The sequence below is a fragment of the Simochromis diagramma genome, unplaced genomic scaffold (assembly GCF_900408965.1).
Source record: "Simochromis diagramma unplaced genomic scaffold, fSimDia1.1 OVJJ01000562.1, whole genome shotgun sequence".
NCBI lineage: Eukaryota > Metazoa > Chordata > Actinopteri > Cichliformes > Cichlidae > Simochromis > Simochromis diagramma.
The window spans coordinates 160161-178201 of NW_024387126.1; the positions used below are offsets into that span (position 1 = coordinate 160161).

At 38.6% G+C, this 18041-nt stretch overlaps 1 protein-coding gene across 1 annotated transcript in view; it reads left to right on the forward strand.

Annotated features, from left to right (window-relative positions):
• Positions 1-14333, forward strand: part of LOC120743404 (obscurin-like) — a 170058-nt gene extending 155725 nt beyond the window's left edge. The window contains exons 6-18 of the mRNA XM_040047025.1: positions 7039-7314; positions 7463-7771; positions 9612-9869; positions 11005-11250; positions 11406-11525; positions 11685-11700; positions 11780-11871; positions 12246-12296; positions 12654-12716; positions 12853-12912; positions 13900-13962; positions 14043-14105; positions 14206-14333. Coding sequence (XP_039902959.1) covers positions 7039-7314; positions 7463-7771; positions 9612-9869; positions 11005-11250; positions 11406-11525; positions 11685-11700; positions 11780-11871; positions 12246-12296; positions 12654-12716; positions 12853-12912; positions 13900-13962; positions 14043-14105; positions 14206-14213 — 1625 coding nt within the window. The 3' untranslated portion in view covers positions 14214-14333. The remainder of the gene's footprint in view (positions 1-7038; positions 7315-7462; positions 7772-9611; positions 9870-11004; positions 11251-11405; positions 11526-11684; positions 11701-11779; positions 11872-12245; positions 12297-12653; positions 12717-12852; positions 12913-13899; positions 13963-14042; positions 14106-14205) is intronic.
• Positions 14334-18041: the final 3708 nt, after the last annotated feature.

Below are 18041 nucleotides of genomic sequence, written 5' to 3' on the forward strand. Positions count from 1 at the left end.
ACTGTGTCAGTGGATCTTCAACTTCCTCACAGACAGACCCCAATCAGTGAGGGTGGGAAAACAAGTCCCCCCCCCATCTCACTCAGCACTGGAGTGCCTCAGGGCTGTGTTTTAAGCCCCCTGCTCTACTCACTGTACACTTATGACTGTGTAGCCATATCCGACACCACCTCCATTGTCAAGTTTTCTGACGACACTGTTGTTGGGGGCCTGATCTCCGACAACATCGAGACGGCCTACCTGGAGGAGATTAGGAACCTGGAGACCTGGTGCCAGGAGAATAACCTCCTCCTAAACATCAGCAAGACTAAGGAGCTGATCGTGGACTTCACTACAAAGCAGGCGAGGAATTACAAACCCCTCATCATCAGTGGCACGCCAGTGGAGAGAGTGGACAGTTTCCGATACCTGGGTGTCCACATCACTCAGGACCTGTCATGGTCCTGTCACATCAACACCCTGGTTAAGAAAGCCCGTCAGTGTCTCTTCTTCCTCAGAAGACTTAGAGACTTCCATCTGCCACTGAAGGTGCTCAAGAACTTCTACTCCTGCACCATCGAGAGCGTCCTGACAGGAAACATCTGCACCTGGTTTGGGAACAGCACCAAGCAGGACAGACGAGATCTGCAAAGAGTTGTGCGCTCAGCCGAACGCATCATTCAATCAGAGCTCCCTGACCTGCTGTCCATCTACACCAAGTGGTGCAAGTCCAAAGCTAGGAAGATTATGATGGACCTCTCCCATCCCAACAATGGACTCTTCTCACTGTTGAGGTCTGGGAAGCGCTTCCGCTCCCTTAAGGCCAAAACAGAGAGAATGAGGAGGAGCTTCTTCCCCCAGGCTATTCGGGCCCTGAACCAGGTGTAGGACTGGACTCTCCCACACACATCACTATAAGACTGGACTCTCACACACATCACATCACCACACGCACTCTGGTTTTTCTTCATGCACACTTCCTATAATTTATAATCTCTTTCTGCTACTTGCACATTTTTACTGTCAATTTCTAAGTTAAATCTGTAAATTTTGTAATAACCTGTAAATTGTAAATGCTGTAAAACCACTGTCATTTAATGGTCGGGCATTGCATTGCACAGCTACAAGCATTTCACCTCATGTCATACTGTGTATGGTTGTGTGTATGACAAATAAAATTTGAATTTGAATTTGACCTACAGAGAAAGTGAAATGTACGTTCTCTGCATGCTGTAAATATTAATATATCTCTGTCAATAAAGAAAAAAAATCTGTCTATATCAACACAACAGCATACATGGAATGCCATAACCAAGTGGCCGGCATAGTGTACAGAATCATCTGTGCTGAGTATGGCCTGGAAGTCCCAAGGTCAAAATGGGAGACGCCCATGCTGACGTGAGACGTGTTATCAAGAATGACCGAGCTAAGATCCTGTAGGACTTCCAAATACAGACGGACAAAATGGTGGTGGCTAACCAACCGGACATAGTGGTGGTAGATAAGGAGAAGGTGTCTGTAGTGATAGATGTAGCGATACCAAATGACAGCAAAATCAGGAAAAAGGAACACAAGAAGCAAAAGGAAATACCAAGGGTTCAGAGAAAAGCTAGAGAAGTTGTGGTGGGTGAAGCTAACAGTGATCCCAGTGGTAAATGGAGCATTAGGTGCAGTGACTCCCAAGCAAGGCAAGTGGCTCCTGCAGATCCCAGGAACAACATCGGAGATCTCTGTCCAGGAGAGCACAGTCCTAGCAGCAGCTACGATACTGTGCAGGACCCTCAAGCTCCCAGGCCTCTGGTAGAGAACCCGAGCTTGAAGGACTGATCGCCTGCAAGGGGCGAGAGGGGATGTTTTTTGTTTTGTTTTTTTTTGTAATATATGTATAAAAACGTTCCCTCTTGCCCCTGCAGGTGGTCTGTCCTTCCAGCTCAGGTCCTGTTCTTCTTCTTTACACTGCAGATAGTTCTAATGACTTAGCTGTTGTTGTTGTCGTTGTCCTGCTTCAGGATACATTTGGAGCCAATAAACAATCATTTATATTTCTGAAAGCATTCGTTGTTTACCAGCATTTTTTAACACCTGCCTAAAACCTTTACACAGTACCATCTACATACATACATATGTGTTCAACACAATCATCATATTACAGTGTTTCAGATGTTATTCCATGTCATCTGTTTTCTTTCATTGTGTTTTACATGTAGTCAGATGCTAAGGTCAGTGTGCATCTATACATACACGTCAAAGCACGTCAAACAACTATTCAGAATAAATGAGTTCATGTTTACCTTGATATGACAACAGATAATAAATTTAACAATGTTTTTTTTTTTTTGCTGTCTGACTTTAGCCTTCAACCACACAGTGAGTCATTTCCTCTGTTTGAGGCTCTGCCGATCTTAAAACCAGAATTAAACCAGAAAATGAGATCATCAGATGCTATTTCATGCTAAATCTTAATACAGTTTGTCTGTGTCTAACTGCCTGTCTGCATCATGACTCCACATTAAAAAAAAAAAAAAAGAATTTCGAGAACGACTGAAAAATCTGACTGTCAGACTTCAGATAGATGGAAAAGATGAAGTCAGAAAGATGAGTCCAGAATACAACTATCACTGTCAGTGCAGAGTCCAGGAGGTATGAAAGTGATGACAAGGGGCTGGGTACAATGCATGTTGGGGAGATGGCATTTATAGATGGCACCATCAGTGCCTGTGGATATACAAAACACTGGATAAAGATGACTCCCAGTCTGTCAGGAGAGGAATACTGGAGCATGATAATGATCCACAGAATGCAAAAAAAAAAGAAAAAAAAAGGGCAAAATATGTCTCCTGACTTGAGCTAAAACCTTTGTATATCACAGAGAAAGGAAACAGCCCACTCAAGAAACAAGCTTCTGTGTTTGCAGTGGACAGGAAGTTAAATCTGTCACCTAACTGCTGCAGTCACAGCTACAAGAGCTGTTTTGAGGCTTGTGTGAAAGGAAAGGAAGCACAGAGAGACCAATCAGAAGAGGAAACTGTAGAAAAAAAACTCTTGCTGTATCTATATTAAACGCAACCTCTCCTTTTCCTGTAAAGTAAAACTTTTTTACTTTATCTGTGGATCAGAGTGCAGCAGGGCTGGATGTGATGATGGGGCACTCTTTGCTTTGCATCTTTTTCTGTAAGTACACGTCTGACATTGTTTGAACGGCAGCGATTAATGAAAATGTTTCTGATTTGTGAAAATTACAGTGAGTCACTGCTTTAACCTGTTTACCTGAGAGCTGGAACAAAGCAGACTTGTGATATTTTGTGATTGTTTAAGCAAAATGTGTTACAGTTGTTTTAGGAGAAAACAAATGTTGTGATTACTGTTTCAGCTAAAAAGGTGTCTGAAAAAAGTTTAATTTTATATTGATTTTATTAGCTGTATAATGCCTGATGAGATTTTATTCATTTTTAGCATCTTGTACAGTCATCTATGAAAATCCTGAAGGTAAGAAGTATCTGGACTGATTTTTACATTTATATGTGTTGTTTAACATAATTTAATGACTGAACCTCAATCTGTTAATAAATCTCAACATAAAATGTAATCAGATTACAATCAGACTGTCACTTTAAAATAAATGAGTTCATTTTTTGAATTTGAATGTCAGTTTAGCCTCATCTTCACTCAAATACTTACATCAACTTAGAGATTTAATAGTGACACACATTAATATGACCGCTTACACCACAACATTATTTCCAGTGTTAATAAACTGGCCGACAGTCTGGCAGCTGAATTAAGGCCACGCAGTCACAGAGTAGGGAAAAAAAGAGACTATAGATTTTCTTCTGATCTGATAATAAATCTATAATGCAACTGATGTCTCCATCCTTAAATCCTTCGGGTTTCTTGGCTGCTGCTTGCAAACTTCAGTTCCCTCCTCAGGATTTCTGTAGAACTGAAGTCTGGAGCCTGGCTAGGCCACTCTGTGACCTTAATGTGCTTTTTTTTAGCCACTCCTTTCTTGAATTGGTTGTATGTTTTGGTTCAGTGTGATTCTGCAACACCTGTCCACGACTTCAGTGTTCTGGCCAGAAAAAGGGTTCGCGTACAGTATATGACCTCGATTGTTAGCTCCTCGGCGCAACAAAGTTGTCCTGTACCCTTAGTGAAAAATATCCCAAAGCATGTTTCCACCTGTGTCCTTAACATGTTGTTCTTTGGGTCATACTAAGCATTTCTTTATATCCAAACACAGCGGGTCTAGTCAATGTCAAAGATATTATTTTGATTTCACTGGACAACCGCATGTTTCCCCAATCCTCCTCTGAATCTTTTATGTTCACTGGCAAACTTAAGACGGGACTGCACATGTGCCTGCAAACTTGGAACAGAAGAAAATGATTTTGTGGACCTTAATACTCATTATGAGCTATATGCCACATTTGTCCGGAGGAGCTCGAATTCTGGCTGGGCTGTAGGGAATCAAATACTTATTTCACTCAATAACATGCAAATCAGTTCATAACTTTTGTGTGATGTGTTTAAACTGGATTTTAAGCTGATATTGTCATGAACCTGGGTTTGAACGAAGGCGGCACAGAAAAGCAGACTCAATACACTCGCTGAGAACTATATGCAAGACTTTATTTACAGAGGAGTCAGGCAAAAAACAAGAAAAACAGGGGTGACGAGGAAACTGGAACAGTTTATGAAGAAGGCTGTTCTGAGACGCTGTGATCAGAGTCATGGGAGTCTGCTAAAGAGGGAGAAACGATCAGTTTGCAGGTAAAGCAGCAAGTGAATCAGGAAAGTAGGACAGTGCCGCCGGCTTACATGCAGGGCCAGGTTGAAGAGCTTCAGTGGGGGCGGAGGCCATGGGAGAATCCAGAGAGAGTGAGTATGAGGGGAGGAATGGTTCCTTGAGTACTCATGAACGTCGGGACTGACAGGAGGACAGGCAGGCACAGGGACTGATTGAGAAAGAATGGAAAAGCCAGTACTGGGGGAAGTGAGCAATGAGCAATGAATCCAGAGCAGGATGGCACGGAGACCACAGTAGGTGACTGAACGAACTGGCAATGAATAGCAGGCTGCGCTGGCTTAAATCGTCCGCTGTGACTGACAGCGAATGAGGCTCAGGTGGGGGCAGGCGGCTCTGCCCAAGAGAGTAACCGGTGAACCATCCTGATGACAAAAACACTGCATGACAGATATTCAGTTTTTCCCCATTAAAATGAAACTACCACAGAAAATTAGAGACTGTTCGTTTCTTTGTAAGTAAGAAAAAAAAAATAGGGAGGGGTTCAAATGATTGTTTCTCCCACTGTACCCACACATTTTCTTAACAGCTTTTTAGGTTCAGTGTTGTGGGCAGTTAAAAATTTATTAGTATTAAAAATATAATTTAATGTGAACATTTTTTGCCAGAATAAAATTAAACTTTTATAGTATAAAATTGAATCCTTGTTTATTATCTAAAAGTTGGTGTTACGTGAGAGGGTGCTGTGACACCCAAATGTCCCTATTTGCCAAGGCCTTCCCAAGGTCAAAACGGGCTTCATGTAATAAGTCCATGCACATAAATCTGTGAATAAATCATGCCAATTAAACTTTTAATGCTCCAATTGCAATCTTTTAACAGTCTGATGATATTTTCATAACTGAATTTGTTTGTGCTTTATAAACAACAGCTGGGTGTTTTGTGGTCACCCTACTCTTATGTTACGATTTTTTATGCCTTCTTTTCTCCCCTTGGTTATGTGAACAGTTCGCATTAAGCCCACTGTGACCCTGCAGCCATCCTGGCCTCAGATATACAGCAGTGAGACAGTCACTGTCAGATGTGACATTCAGGGAGGTGAAGGAGCTCAGTGGACGTATGAATGGAGACCAGCTAAGGTAAACACACCTCCAACATCCAATGAATACAGAATCATCAGAGCTACTGAGTCTGACAGTGGAGGATACAGCTGCCGTGGCACAAGGACCTATTTGTTAACAGAGTGGAGTGATACCATCACACTGACTGTATCATGTAAGTTGGAGATGTTTCACCCAGATTATCAAAATAAGTGAAAACACTTGTTTTTCTTGCAGATTTGTAGCTGTTTCTTTTGTGCAGCTCAGTAAAACGTTTTGTTTTCAGTTTGACAACAAAAAAACGTGAAAATCAGCTTTTTGTTCACAGTGAAGAGAACAAAACATATCAGAGTAACTTCTCTGCTGTGCAGCTCTAATACATGAAGTGCAGAACAAATGCTGAACCTGTTTCAGCTGCTCCACTACATCCACTAAGAACAACAGTTACATCCAATTGTTGTTCTGCTGTATTTGATGCAGTTTGTTTGTTTGTTTTTGACAATGTTGGTAAATTCAGAGATTTTAATTTTCACAAATCTTTTAACTCATTAGAAGATTTATAGAAATCCATCATTAATGTAAAACAAATCTGTCATTCTACAAATTAATTTAAATATACATCTGTTTCTATGTACATGTAAGTATGTACATGTGATTTCATAGAAAGGTAAAAAGAATGTGTTTATTTTATTATTTTATTAAGTTAACTGCAATGTGGGGTGGGAATGCTGTAGCTTCACCAGTAAAGTTTTATAATATTTGATCATTTACATATTTCCATCCAGTTCTTTGAATTGTTCTGATTCAGTCATTTACTTTTATGTTGTTTTTTTTTTTAACTAAACTGCAGCGAAACCAAAGGTCAGACTTGGTGCTGATAGGACAGCTGTTCCAGTAGGGGGCAGTGTGACCCTGATCTGCTCTGTGAACCCATCATCATCATCATCATCATCTGGATGGATTTACTACTGGTGCAGAGATGGGAAATCTTATGAAGCTTTGACAAATGAACAAATCAGTGTCTCAGAGGGAGGACGCTACAGCTGCAGAGGAGGAAGAGGAGAACCAGTTTACTACACAGAGTTGAGTGAGTCAGTCTGGATTGACAAAATTGGTGAGTTCAAACTTTAAATTTCCCACAAAGCACTACATCCGATGGTAATTGAACCTTTTGTCATTCATGTGTTTTTATTGTACTTTCTTGAACATTAACAGTGTCAATCAGACCTGTTGTGACTCTGTATCCAAACTGGTCTGAGATATACAGAGGAGAGACGATCACTGTCAGATGTGAGATCCACGGAACAGACACTGAGTGGGATTATGAGTGGGAAACAAACAGCATCAGAAAACCTCCAAATCTAAATGAATACAGGATTAGATCTGCTTCATCATCCAACAGTGGAAACTATCGCTGTAAGGGCAGAATGAAAAGTTCACAGCATGAAACAACAGAGTGGAGTGATTCAGTCACACTGACAGTTTCTGACAGTAAGTCATGTTTGCTTTAAGCTGTTTGAACACTTTGTAAAATGTGTTTCTGTTCATATAGACTGAGATTATTATTCTTTGTATAAACTGAGCTCACTGTTCAGAGACTGTACTACATGTTCACTGAGAGAAAATCTTTGTTGAACAGATGAACCCCGTCCTGTCCTCACTGTGTCTCCATCATGGCTGAGTCCTGGAGCCTCAGTAACTCTGAACTGTGAGGTTGAACATCCGTCTGCAGGATGGAGCTTCTACTGGTATAAAGCTGTTCCTGATCTGAAAACATTCAACTATAAATCCTCCAGTTATGAGCTGCTACCTGATGGCAGTGGGACTGCACAGGACTCCTACATCATTCATGGACAGACACACACAGCAGGATATGTGTGCAGAGCTGGAAGAGGAGACCCAGAGTATCTCACTGATCACAGTCAACCAAAGTTTGTCTGGTCTGCAGGTCAGTTTGTTTCTCTCTGTCCTTTCAATGAGCTCATGTTAGGTCATCATTTTTATTCACCAGGATTTAGACCATTAAAATCTCATCTCCATGCCGACCATTGGTGTCTGTGTACATTAAAACTCCACAAAAGAAGAACTTCACTGAATACTTTTCCTTTCTCTCTGTGATCAAACTGAATTTCTTCGTTTCCTTTTCTTATTTTTCAGTTTTATTTAATGTGATAACATGAAAAACAAAAGACATCTATGAGATTTTAAAAACTTCCTGAAAATTCTCAAACTCTGTGTTTCCTAATTATACAGTTTATTTTATTAAATCATACATTTAAAAAGTCAGACATTTTTTTGGATTAGTGGCTTCTTGGTGTCACTCACTCCCTCTTCCCATCCTTTCCACATACACACACACACACACACACACACACACACACACACACACACACACACACACAGCCTCTCAGTGAGCGACCTGTTATTAGAATCATCATTATATATTTTATTTTCCTAATTATTATATTGATCAAACTTAGACATGATTAGCTTTGATCAGTATTAAGTGTCATGGTCCTGAGTCTGACGACTCAGTGTTTTGTGTTTCCTTATATTATTCTACGTTCTTGTTTATTCTGTTGCCATTTGTTAGGGTTTTGCTCTGTGCCTGCTTGCTCCCACTTCTCTGTGTTCCCTCTGTCTGTCCATGGTGTCACTGTGTCTGCTTGTGAGTCTGTCTGTTAAGTTCAGTGTCTGGTCTGGTTCTCTGTGTCTGTAAGTTTCCTGTTTTATTCTGAAGGTCTTTGTCTCATGTGAGTGTGTTCAGATTACGTTTCCCCTGTCTCTGATTTCTCCCAGGTGTGTTCCTCTCCTGTCTCCCATCCCTTGATTACTGCTGTGTGTATTTAAGCCCTGTGTGTTCTCCTTACTGTTGCTGGTTAGTCTGTGTTATCTCCATCTGTCATCTGTGTTCATTCCCTGCTTTGTTCTGTGTCACCTGCGTTTCCCTGCTTCGCCATTTCAGGTCTGTGTTTTGTTAGCCTTCCTCAGTTTATGTTTTGCTTAGTTTCCGTCCACACCTTTGCCATTTCTGTTTGTATCCCTCCTCAAAAGCCCACTAACATCACTAGTGCCTGTATCTTGGGTCCTTTAATAAATTCCACATGGCTTACCTCGCTGGCTGTGACATTAAGCAGTTAATCGTAATTAACTATCAGCCATATGACATATCAATTATGGTTCAGTGTTAAGCCATTACAAAACTTCAGAATCATCTGTAATGAAATGCTGGAGACATTTTTGAAAGTTTTTGAAATAGCAGACTGTAATGTATTAATGTATTAATTTGTGTCAAAGACCAGAGTCAAAACTGAGCCCTGGTTTACTGTTGTGTCAGCCAGAGTTGAATGCTGTCAGGATTTGTAGAAGCAAAGAGAACAAACAAAAGGTTTGCTGATATTAACTGTCTGATAATGATCTGTTGTATTATCAAATCTCATTCATAGATTTATTTGCAGTTATTTTTGGTTTAACAAGGAAAAAAAAAAGATTTGGCACCAATACTGTGGAAACATTAGTATAGATGTGTTTTTTGTTTTTAATAGAAAAATAAATTGCTTATATTATTTTATTCTTTTTATGTTTAATATTTATTTTCTTTTTTTCCCCTTACAATTCTGGACCATTGACCCTATAATAAAGTTTTCAAGCTTAAAATTACAGTTTGACCAAACAAAAACTGCATCCTACTGAAATATTATCACTGATCTTCAAACAAATATTTTCACTGTGATCTTTTGAATCCTAACATCTGTGAGCTTTGTCTCTTCACTGCATGTTGTTTCCAGATGTTCATTCAGCAGCGTCTCTCACAGTGAGTCCTGACAGAGTGCAACACTTCACCTCTGACTCTGTCTCACTGACCTGTGAGGGAAACTTCACTGAGTGGAGAGTGAGGAAGTTCTCTGAGGACGGCCGACTCTCTGACTGTAGGAGAATGACTGGATCCACATGTGACATCAAAGCATCAAAGTCAGATACTGCAGTGTACTGGTGTGAGTCTGGATCAGGAGAGTTCAGCAGTGCAGTCAACATCACTGTACAGAGTATGTTATTATACATTTACTTCTTGGATCTGAATGATTTAGACGTCACATGAACATTTGTCCCAGCTTTGCTCTATGTGAAGTAATTCTATGTGGCAACACAAACAAAACCAAGAATTTCAGACAATTTTAGGCACCAAATCATGAAAATATTCTTTGTTTTTGTTCTCATTTCACATGATATTTTCATAATCTAATTTGTCAAAATTTGTAGACACCAAAAATAATTTTTTCTTTTGTATTTAAACCACTAAAAATCTCAACATCTCTGTCCTCAGTGTTATTACTGAGAATCATCATGTAAAAAGGTGCAGTTGGATCAAAGGTTGTGCTGTGTGTGAGTTCTCCTGAGTGCAGTGTCACTTGCACTGTGCACAGCTCCATGACCTAATCTCCTCCACCTCTCCTCTTGCGGCTGTGCTAAAAACACATCTCACTACTACAACAGTCACATTAAAACATTAATATAATCATCTAATTTAGTCAGATGCTTGTTAAACATGTGCATGTCTGATTGTGGAGTGGAAACCTTTTCAGCTTTGCAGCAACTGGAATTTGAAATGTTTGTTAGATTTTTTCTTCTTCAATATACTGTAATAAACATGTTCTCATCCTCTCTGATGAGGCGTTAAGCCATACCTTAACGCATCATCATCATCATCATCATCACAGTCCCAGTCAAAACTTCCACCGTCAAACAAGAGAACTTATTGGGATGAGGTTTTGGTTTAGTGAAGTTTTTGTGTTGACATGTAATCTGAACTTAACCTTTTCACACTTCAACCTCATGACCTCCTACTGGTTCTGTTATTGAAAGACAAGGGAGGCTAATTTTTGCAGGTTGCTGAGTGCAGCACATTTACTGAGGTGACTGCTGTGACTTACCTGAATGTAGCATTTGTTGCGCTTCACTCCTTTTACATAAACAATAAACAAGACCTTAAGAGATGCAGTTTTCATGTTGCAGATCACAATTCAAAACAAGTCCTATAGAAATTAGTTTTTAGATACGACATTAGATCTTCATCCTAAAAAAAACATTTGAGTAATCCATTCTTGTTATTATGTCTCACCTTTTTCTAAAAGTGTGCACCAGCTGATGTGACTGAAACAATTGTGTGTGATTGTGTCACAGATGATGATGTTCCTATCCTGGTGAGTCCTGTTCATCCTGTGACTGAGGGAGCTTCTGTTAGTCTGAGCTGCAGTTTGAAAACACAGAAAATACTTTCCAATGTGTTTTTCTATCACAATGATAAACTTATTCAAAATGATACCCGAGGGGAGCTGAAGATCTCTGCAGTGTCAAAGTCTGATGAAGGTTTCTACAAGTGTCAGTACTCAGGAAGAGAGTCAGCACAGAGCTGGATGTCAGTTAAAGGTGAGCAGGAACAAAATATCTGATGTGGTTCTGTAAAAATGATTTTCATGGCTTGAGAAGAAACATTAGATTGTCTGTTTAATGCTTGAAGAGAAATGAAATATGCAGTATAATAATAAGTATTATACTTTATTATTACTTATTGTTTGTTACAGTAACTGTGTCTGGAGCTGACAGCTCTTCATCTCCTGTGTGGTTGATGGTTGGACTGGTTTGTGGAGTCTCTCTCATTATTATTCTCCTGCTCTTGTTGTATCGCTGCAGACAGTCCAAGTGTAAGAGCCTCTTCTTTTCATGCTGTATTAGAGAGTTTATTTACTACATACACTTTAATTATTCACACATATACATGTATTCTGATCTCATGACACAAAATATCAGTGGAACAATTTATACATGACAAACATGTGTAATAACATTTGTCTCTTTCACAGATTCCTGCTTCACCAGGTTGGTAAAATACTTTTTATTATAATTTTAAACAAACATCAGTTACTTTTGAGTTTATTGTGTTTATTTCCTGTTTCAGGTTGATCCAGTCTGAGAGTCACAGTCCGGGCTCCTCCACAAATCATGGAGTCAACCTGAATGAAACTCATGTGTACAACTTTCCTCATCCTGGTCAGCACTTAAACCGATCTTTATTATCATTATTAATATTAACTTTTAAATCAGTCTTCATTAACAGGAACAGTTTTTAGGTTCATTTTGTGCTCAGCAGTTTTTCAAAGAACGTTTGTCAAAATCCAGTGGGACAAACTGACACATGCTCATAAAATGAGAAATAAACAGGATTTTACAGCCTGATTGTATCTTTAACTTGACTGAAAAAATCCAATGTTGTTGTTTCATATCATAACAACACAAAGAATAACAACATCATGGGATCATGGTTTGAAAATATCTTATAGTCCTGGTTTTGACTTAAACAAAATCATTTAAACTTTATTTTTTTATTCAAATGATTAGTGTGACCCTGGCTCGTCTTTTTTTAGGTACCAATCACATCTATGACTCAGTTACGCCGGTTGAAGACAACAGAAATGGTATTTTGTTGAAAACACAGAGAATTTAGAGAAGAAACTTGTTTTTGATTTAATGAAATTAATTCCATGTGAAATGTTTACAATCCAGTAACTAAAATATGAACATTTCACGATCAGATGAACATCATTTAAACCATTTAAATAATATTATCATTATTAATATTGACTTTTTATTCAGTCTTCATTAACACAAACAGTTCTTAGGTTCAGTTTGTGGTCAGCAGGTTTTAAAAGAACACTGACACATGCACATAAAATCAGACATAAACAGGATTTTACAAACCTGAATGTTTCTTTAACTCGACTGAAAGAATCCACAAATGTTTCATCCTGCAACTAAAAATATGTACATTTTAGGAACAGATGAACACCGAGATGTCACCTACTCTGTTATTGAGATTAAAACCTTTGGAAAGAAAAGTGAGTACACAAATACATGCAATGTAAACAATAAATAAATAACTAAAAACAGAAAACAAAAACATGGTTTAGAAATTTTAGCAATGTTTCAAAAAGTATGATTGTCAAATGTGGATTCATCTGATCGTCTTCACAGGGGAGCATCATAAACCAGATGGAACTGTTGTTTACTCTGAAGTGAAGATAAGAGCTGCAGGTACAGTCACAGAGTTTTGTGTTATTTTGTCTGCTTTATATACACTATGAGCCATCTGTATGTCCCCAAATTAAATAGCTTTTTTTCATGTGTCTGTGCCAATTCTGAAATACATGTTATATTATTGTTTCTTACCACTTCTCTGTTTTATCTTACACAAGAAGTGTTGCAGTCAGTTAGGCTTTTTTGGGTTAGTCATTAAGTCTGGTATTTATTTAGCCTGATACTCTTAATGTGTGTTATTGTTGTCGTTCAAATGACTTAAACACAGACACACTGTGTGAACAGTGTGAACAGATGTAATGAGTGATTCAGAAAACACAGCAGGTCAGAATGTTTGCAAAGAACAATGAAAACAGCTTCTTCCACAGTTTGAGTTCAGTCTCTTCATCAGATCGGTTCTCGAAAGTTTAACACGTTCATCTCACATTTAGTCAGTTCAGAGGTGATTTTTTTCCAAAGGTCTCCATCATGGACATATTTAGTTCTGCTAACAGGTTAGTGTGTCAAAAGCTCCATAAATCCTAAACTTGGTATGACTCAGCTCTCAGGTAAGTCTCTGCAGATGCCTGATGTGCCAGAATGGATCTCAGACAAAGAAGACAGACTCGGTAGGTAAGGCTGCTTAGTTTAGCAGGTGAGTACATAAACATCACAAGTCATATGGTCTTAGCGATGCTACAAACTGAGTAGTTCAACAGTCTGGCAACGATTACAAAGGAGAGCTGGATTTCAACACAGCAGTGAGTGCAATGAGTATCAGATGCATCTGAGTTCAGACAGCCAGAGTTTATTAGCCTCCATCCACTCACACACAAATAAGACACAAGCTGAAGTGTTGCTGCTAACAGTTGATTTTTATTTCAATTTCTTTAAATGTATTGTACTTGTCAGGAGTTTAAATCCACTTCTAAGTCCACATGTCCAACATCTCTGTATCATATACCTGCTGATCAAATGTATCCTGAGCTCTGACTTCTCTTTTAGAGGACAGTCTGATGTATGCTGAGGTCAAACACCCCAAAAATGTAAAAGCCAAGAAGAAAGCAGGTAAACAAAGTCTGCCATCACCTCCAGTGAATGTTGTTCAACATGTTTATCTGGTCTTAAAATCTTCTTTCCACTCACAGGAAAATCAAGTCCTGCAGCTGATGCAGCAGTTTATTCTGAAGTCACATTAGGAAGCTTTCCTGGTAATTATGCTTCTGTGCAGGATGAGTTATTCTTCAAGTTATTAAATGGCGAACATCCTGAAACTTGGACATTTGTGTTCTTTGTGTGTTTGTCTTACAGGTCAGTGAGGAGAGCTGCAGCAGCAAAGCCAAAAAGGAGCATTTTATGAATCCACTATTGCTCCTCTGCTGCTCAAATATCAGACACACTCAGTTTTTTGTCACTTTTGTTAAGATGATATTAAATAATAATATGACATAGATACAGTATCGGCGTCCTGTGACTTATACGGCAAGCAGAGATGATGTTTGTAGTCTCTGTGAGGACCAGCTTTCTATGAAAACTAAATTAAACTAAAAAAAGTTGTTTATAAGGTCAAAAATAAGGTCTACTGGTGATTTAAAAAATAAATAAAATACATTTATCACAAAAAAGAGCACCATGCTCTGTGATCAAATGTTTGTGCATGTTGGAGGTATTTTCCCGCTTTGTTGTGATCAGTGTTGGTATTGTTACTCAAAAAAGTAATGAATTACACTTGTTACACAAAAACATTTTGCATTAAAAGTAATGCAATATGTTACTCTATAAAATAACCTGAAATACACAAGCTAATAATCTCCATTTAACAATACAAACCTGAGGTTACAGTCACACACCAACACAAATCCCTGTCCTAATGAGGACACAAATGAGATCTTTCTCTTAGTATTCAGGAATGAACCTTAAAGTCGACAGCACCAAGCAAAGATGGAAACCAGTACAGAGAGATGCGATCTTGATGGTGATTCTAGAAACATGAACAGGTAGAAACAGACGCTGCAGTCTGACTGCTCCTCTGTTTGTTACCTTTTGAAGTTCGGGTTCTGGCTGCTGGGGTCAGCATTCACTCAGCTTTAACATCACTCTTGGTTCTTGGCTAGGTTAGCATTAGCATGCTAAGCATGACAGAGCCAAAGTTGTGTTACCAGCATAGTGCAGCTCTTGTCCATTTATGCAATAAAAATAAGAGTAATGTCCATATTCACACTCTGGAGAGCACAACTATTTTCATCCTTTGCCACAATGCATGATAAGAGGAATTGTTAGGCAAATAGACAAGCAATTTCAATTTTATTATAATTACTTCAATCCACACACAAATAAGAAGCAATCTGACCACACGTAACATTTATTAAGTTTAGCTTCACAAATCCCATAATTTTGTCTTTCTGTATGTACAAGTGCCCGCTTTATTTCAGGATAAAAACAAACAAACAAAACCAAAAGTCAAACATTTGGATATGTCTGATATCATGTTCCACACTAGAAGCAGAACATGCGTGAAGGCGCTGCTGGAGACCAGCGCTACAAGGACTGAAGACCACAAGATCATCTGTGTAAACAGTGTGGTTCACAAGAGTCCTGCCAGTCATGCAGCCACTGTGTGTGTGTGTGTGTCTGTTCTGGTGTTCTCATCTTTGTGTAGTTTTGGGGCAGTGAGGAGGGTCCACCTCTGGGTTGCAGAGTGCAGAGCTTCAGTTGATGCTGGATCATTGTAGGACAAACAGTCAGTGTCACTCTGGCTTGTAAGTCAAGATTTCCTTTTTGTGCTTTTAAAATTACTTACCCGTTTTCTCCTTTATGTCCAGGAATCTTGGGGAGGGGAAAGCTCAGAGACTTTTTGTAAATACTTCTGGAAAAGCTGTGGAAGGAGTTTTTTCTTGTATTTGGAGAATCAGAACAGGAGCTGCAGATTACACTGCTGTGGATGTCACTTTTTTAACTGTTTTTTTTTCTCTCACCATTTTCACTTGTAAAAAATTCCCAGTTTCTGCTAAGAAAGTGCAGCTATTGAGTCCTGCTTCCCTGCTCAGTGGCAAAACCTGAAACTATTGGCTTAAAGTAGTTTGGTCATTCTCCTGACATCAACAAGGCATTTTCACCCAGATACCTGCCACTCACTGGGGATTTTCTCCTTTATGGTCTTTTACTAGTAAACCCAGATAACCCAGACCAACCTGTCAGCCATGCCACATTCAATCACCTTTCTTCCTGATGCTCAGTTTGAAGATGAATAATATAGCAGACCAGTCACTAATAAAATGAGTCAATGAAATGTGGCCAAACCTGAAAATTAGACTTAAAATCTTCCTTTTTGAGAAGGTTTATAATTAGTTTATTTTGGGCATTTCATTTTGGAGCAGGAAGCTCAGAAAACCCCTGATGGCCGAACAGAACAGTGATCTATTCAAATTGATGCCAGAAGTCTAAATTTTCAGCTGGAACGCCCCCTCAAGCCAAATGTCTAAATTTGAATAAGTGGATTTAAACGTCTTGTTAAATTTAAAGATTGGAGTCAAGGGGCTTTAAATTTGGGCACAGTTACAGCTATTTGTCCAACAGACAGGGATTTTTCTGCTTCTGTAACAGACTCTTCTAAATGACAGATTCTGAAGGTAAAATCTTTATCCTTTATCATCACAGGTCTAGGAAACAGGCCAGACAGAGCAAATATGTTTTTCTGTGTGCTCATTTTCCCAGTTTTGTTTGATATTATACAGCACGCTGATAAAAACCAAAGTTGTGCATCAATGCGCACGTGCAGCCTCTCTCATCAAGTCAGGCAGTGTGAAGCAGGTAATGTTAGACATGTTCATCTGATGGAAAGGAACGGAAGAGACAGAAAAATTAGGAAATCAGAATGGGTCAGTTTGACGTAGCTGCAGCTCCTGATAAGTTTCACTGAATATGTGTGAGTAGGTTTTTTCTTGTATTGTTTCTTGATGCATCAGTTTAAAAACATGTAAACACTACAACACTGATGAATTAAATTGACTAAAGTTCAAATATATATGCATTATTATTCCTTATCATAGATTAATTTGTGTTTATGTGAGTATTTTCTCAAACAAGTCAAAAATAAAGTTTGGTTCCAGAGGAGATCTGCAAAGTTACACCAGGATCTCTGAGTTTAGGGTTTCACTACAGTTAAATTCAATATCTTCATGAATTCATAAAAGTTACACAGTACATGTTGGGAAATAATACCAAAACCTACATAGTGTATTTTAAGATACTACAAAACAACAACAATACTGCATTTTGTTGCCTTTTATTTGTGACATGTGCAATGACAATAATTATATTCTAGTCTAACAACAAACAAAGTAAAACTCCTGTGTCGTGGTGTTTGAATGTTTGTGTGTCTCTGTGAGTTAGTCATGTGACACAGTGGTGACCTGTCCACGTCTGCTTCTGGATGGAGGGTAATAATATTTTAAAAACAAACAGACAAATAATGCAGAGCTGCACCTCACAGTGTGTACTGAAGATGTTTTCGCACCCAGCTGTGTTTTGTTCCTCTAGAAAGCCACATGTGGGACAGCGAGTGATGGCTCAACATCATCAAAGGCCATGACTGGATAATCAACTCGCAGAGCTCTGGACACAAATATCCACTGCGACCTAACCAACTTGTTTTAATGATCAGACTTTTCTTTCTTTCTTCAATAATTAGTAATTAATAATAGTAGGAATGTGTACATACACGAATTCAAAGTACTTCTAAATGGAGAGCACTGCGCTCTACTGAAAAAAATAAAAGGTAGTATCACAATACAGCTCCAATAAAAGCTTTAAAGCAAATCATAAAGCCAAGAAAATCTAATCAAGCCCAAACAATCTTTAATCTTTACTCAGATTAAAATACAAGAGAAAGTGAAGTCAAGGTCAAATGTATTTATATACTATGTTCAAAACAACAGAGCTGATCACTGTGCTCTACATTCAAAATAAATAACTTTTAAAAAAATATGTAAAATTCAGAAAAAGTGAGAACAGCAAACAACATTAAAAAAAAAACATTCACAGCTTCAGATTAAAATACGAGATACACTAAAACTACAATAAAAGTATCTGACATTAAATGAATCATGATGCAGCCAGAGCTTTTTCATGTTTTTATACCAAATAAT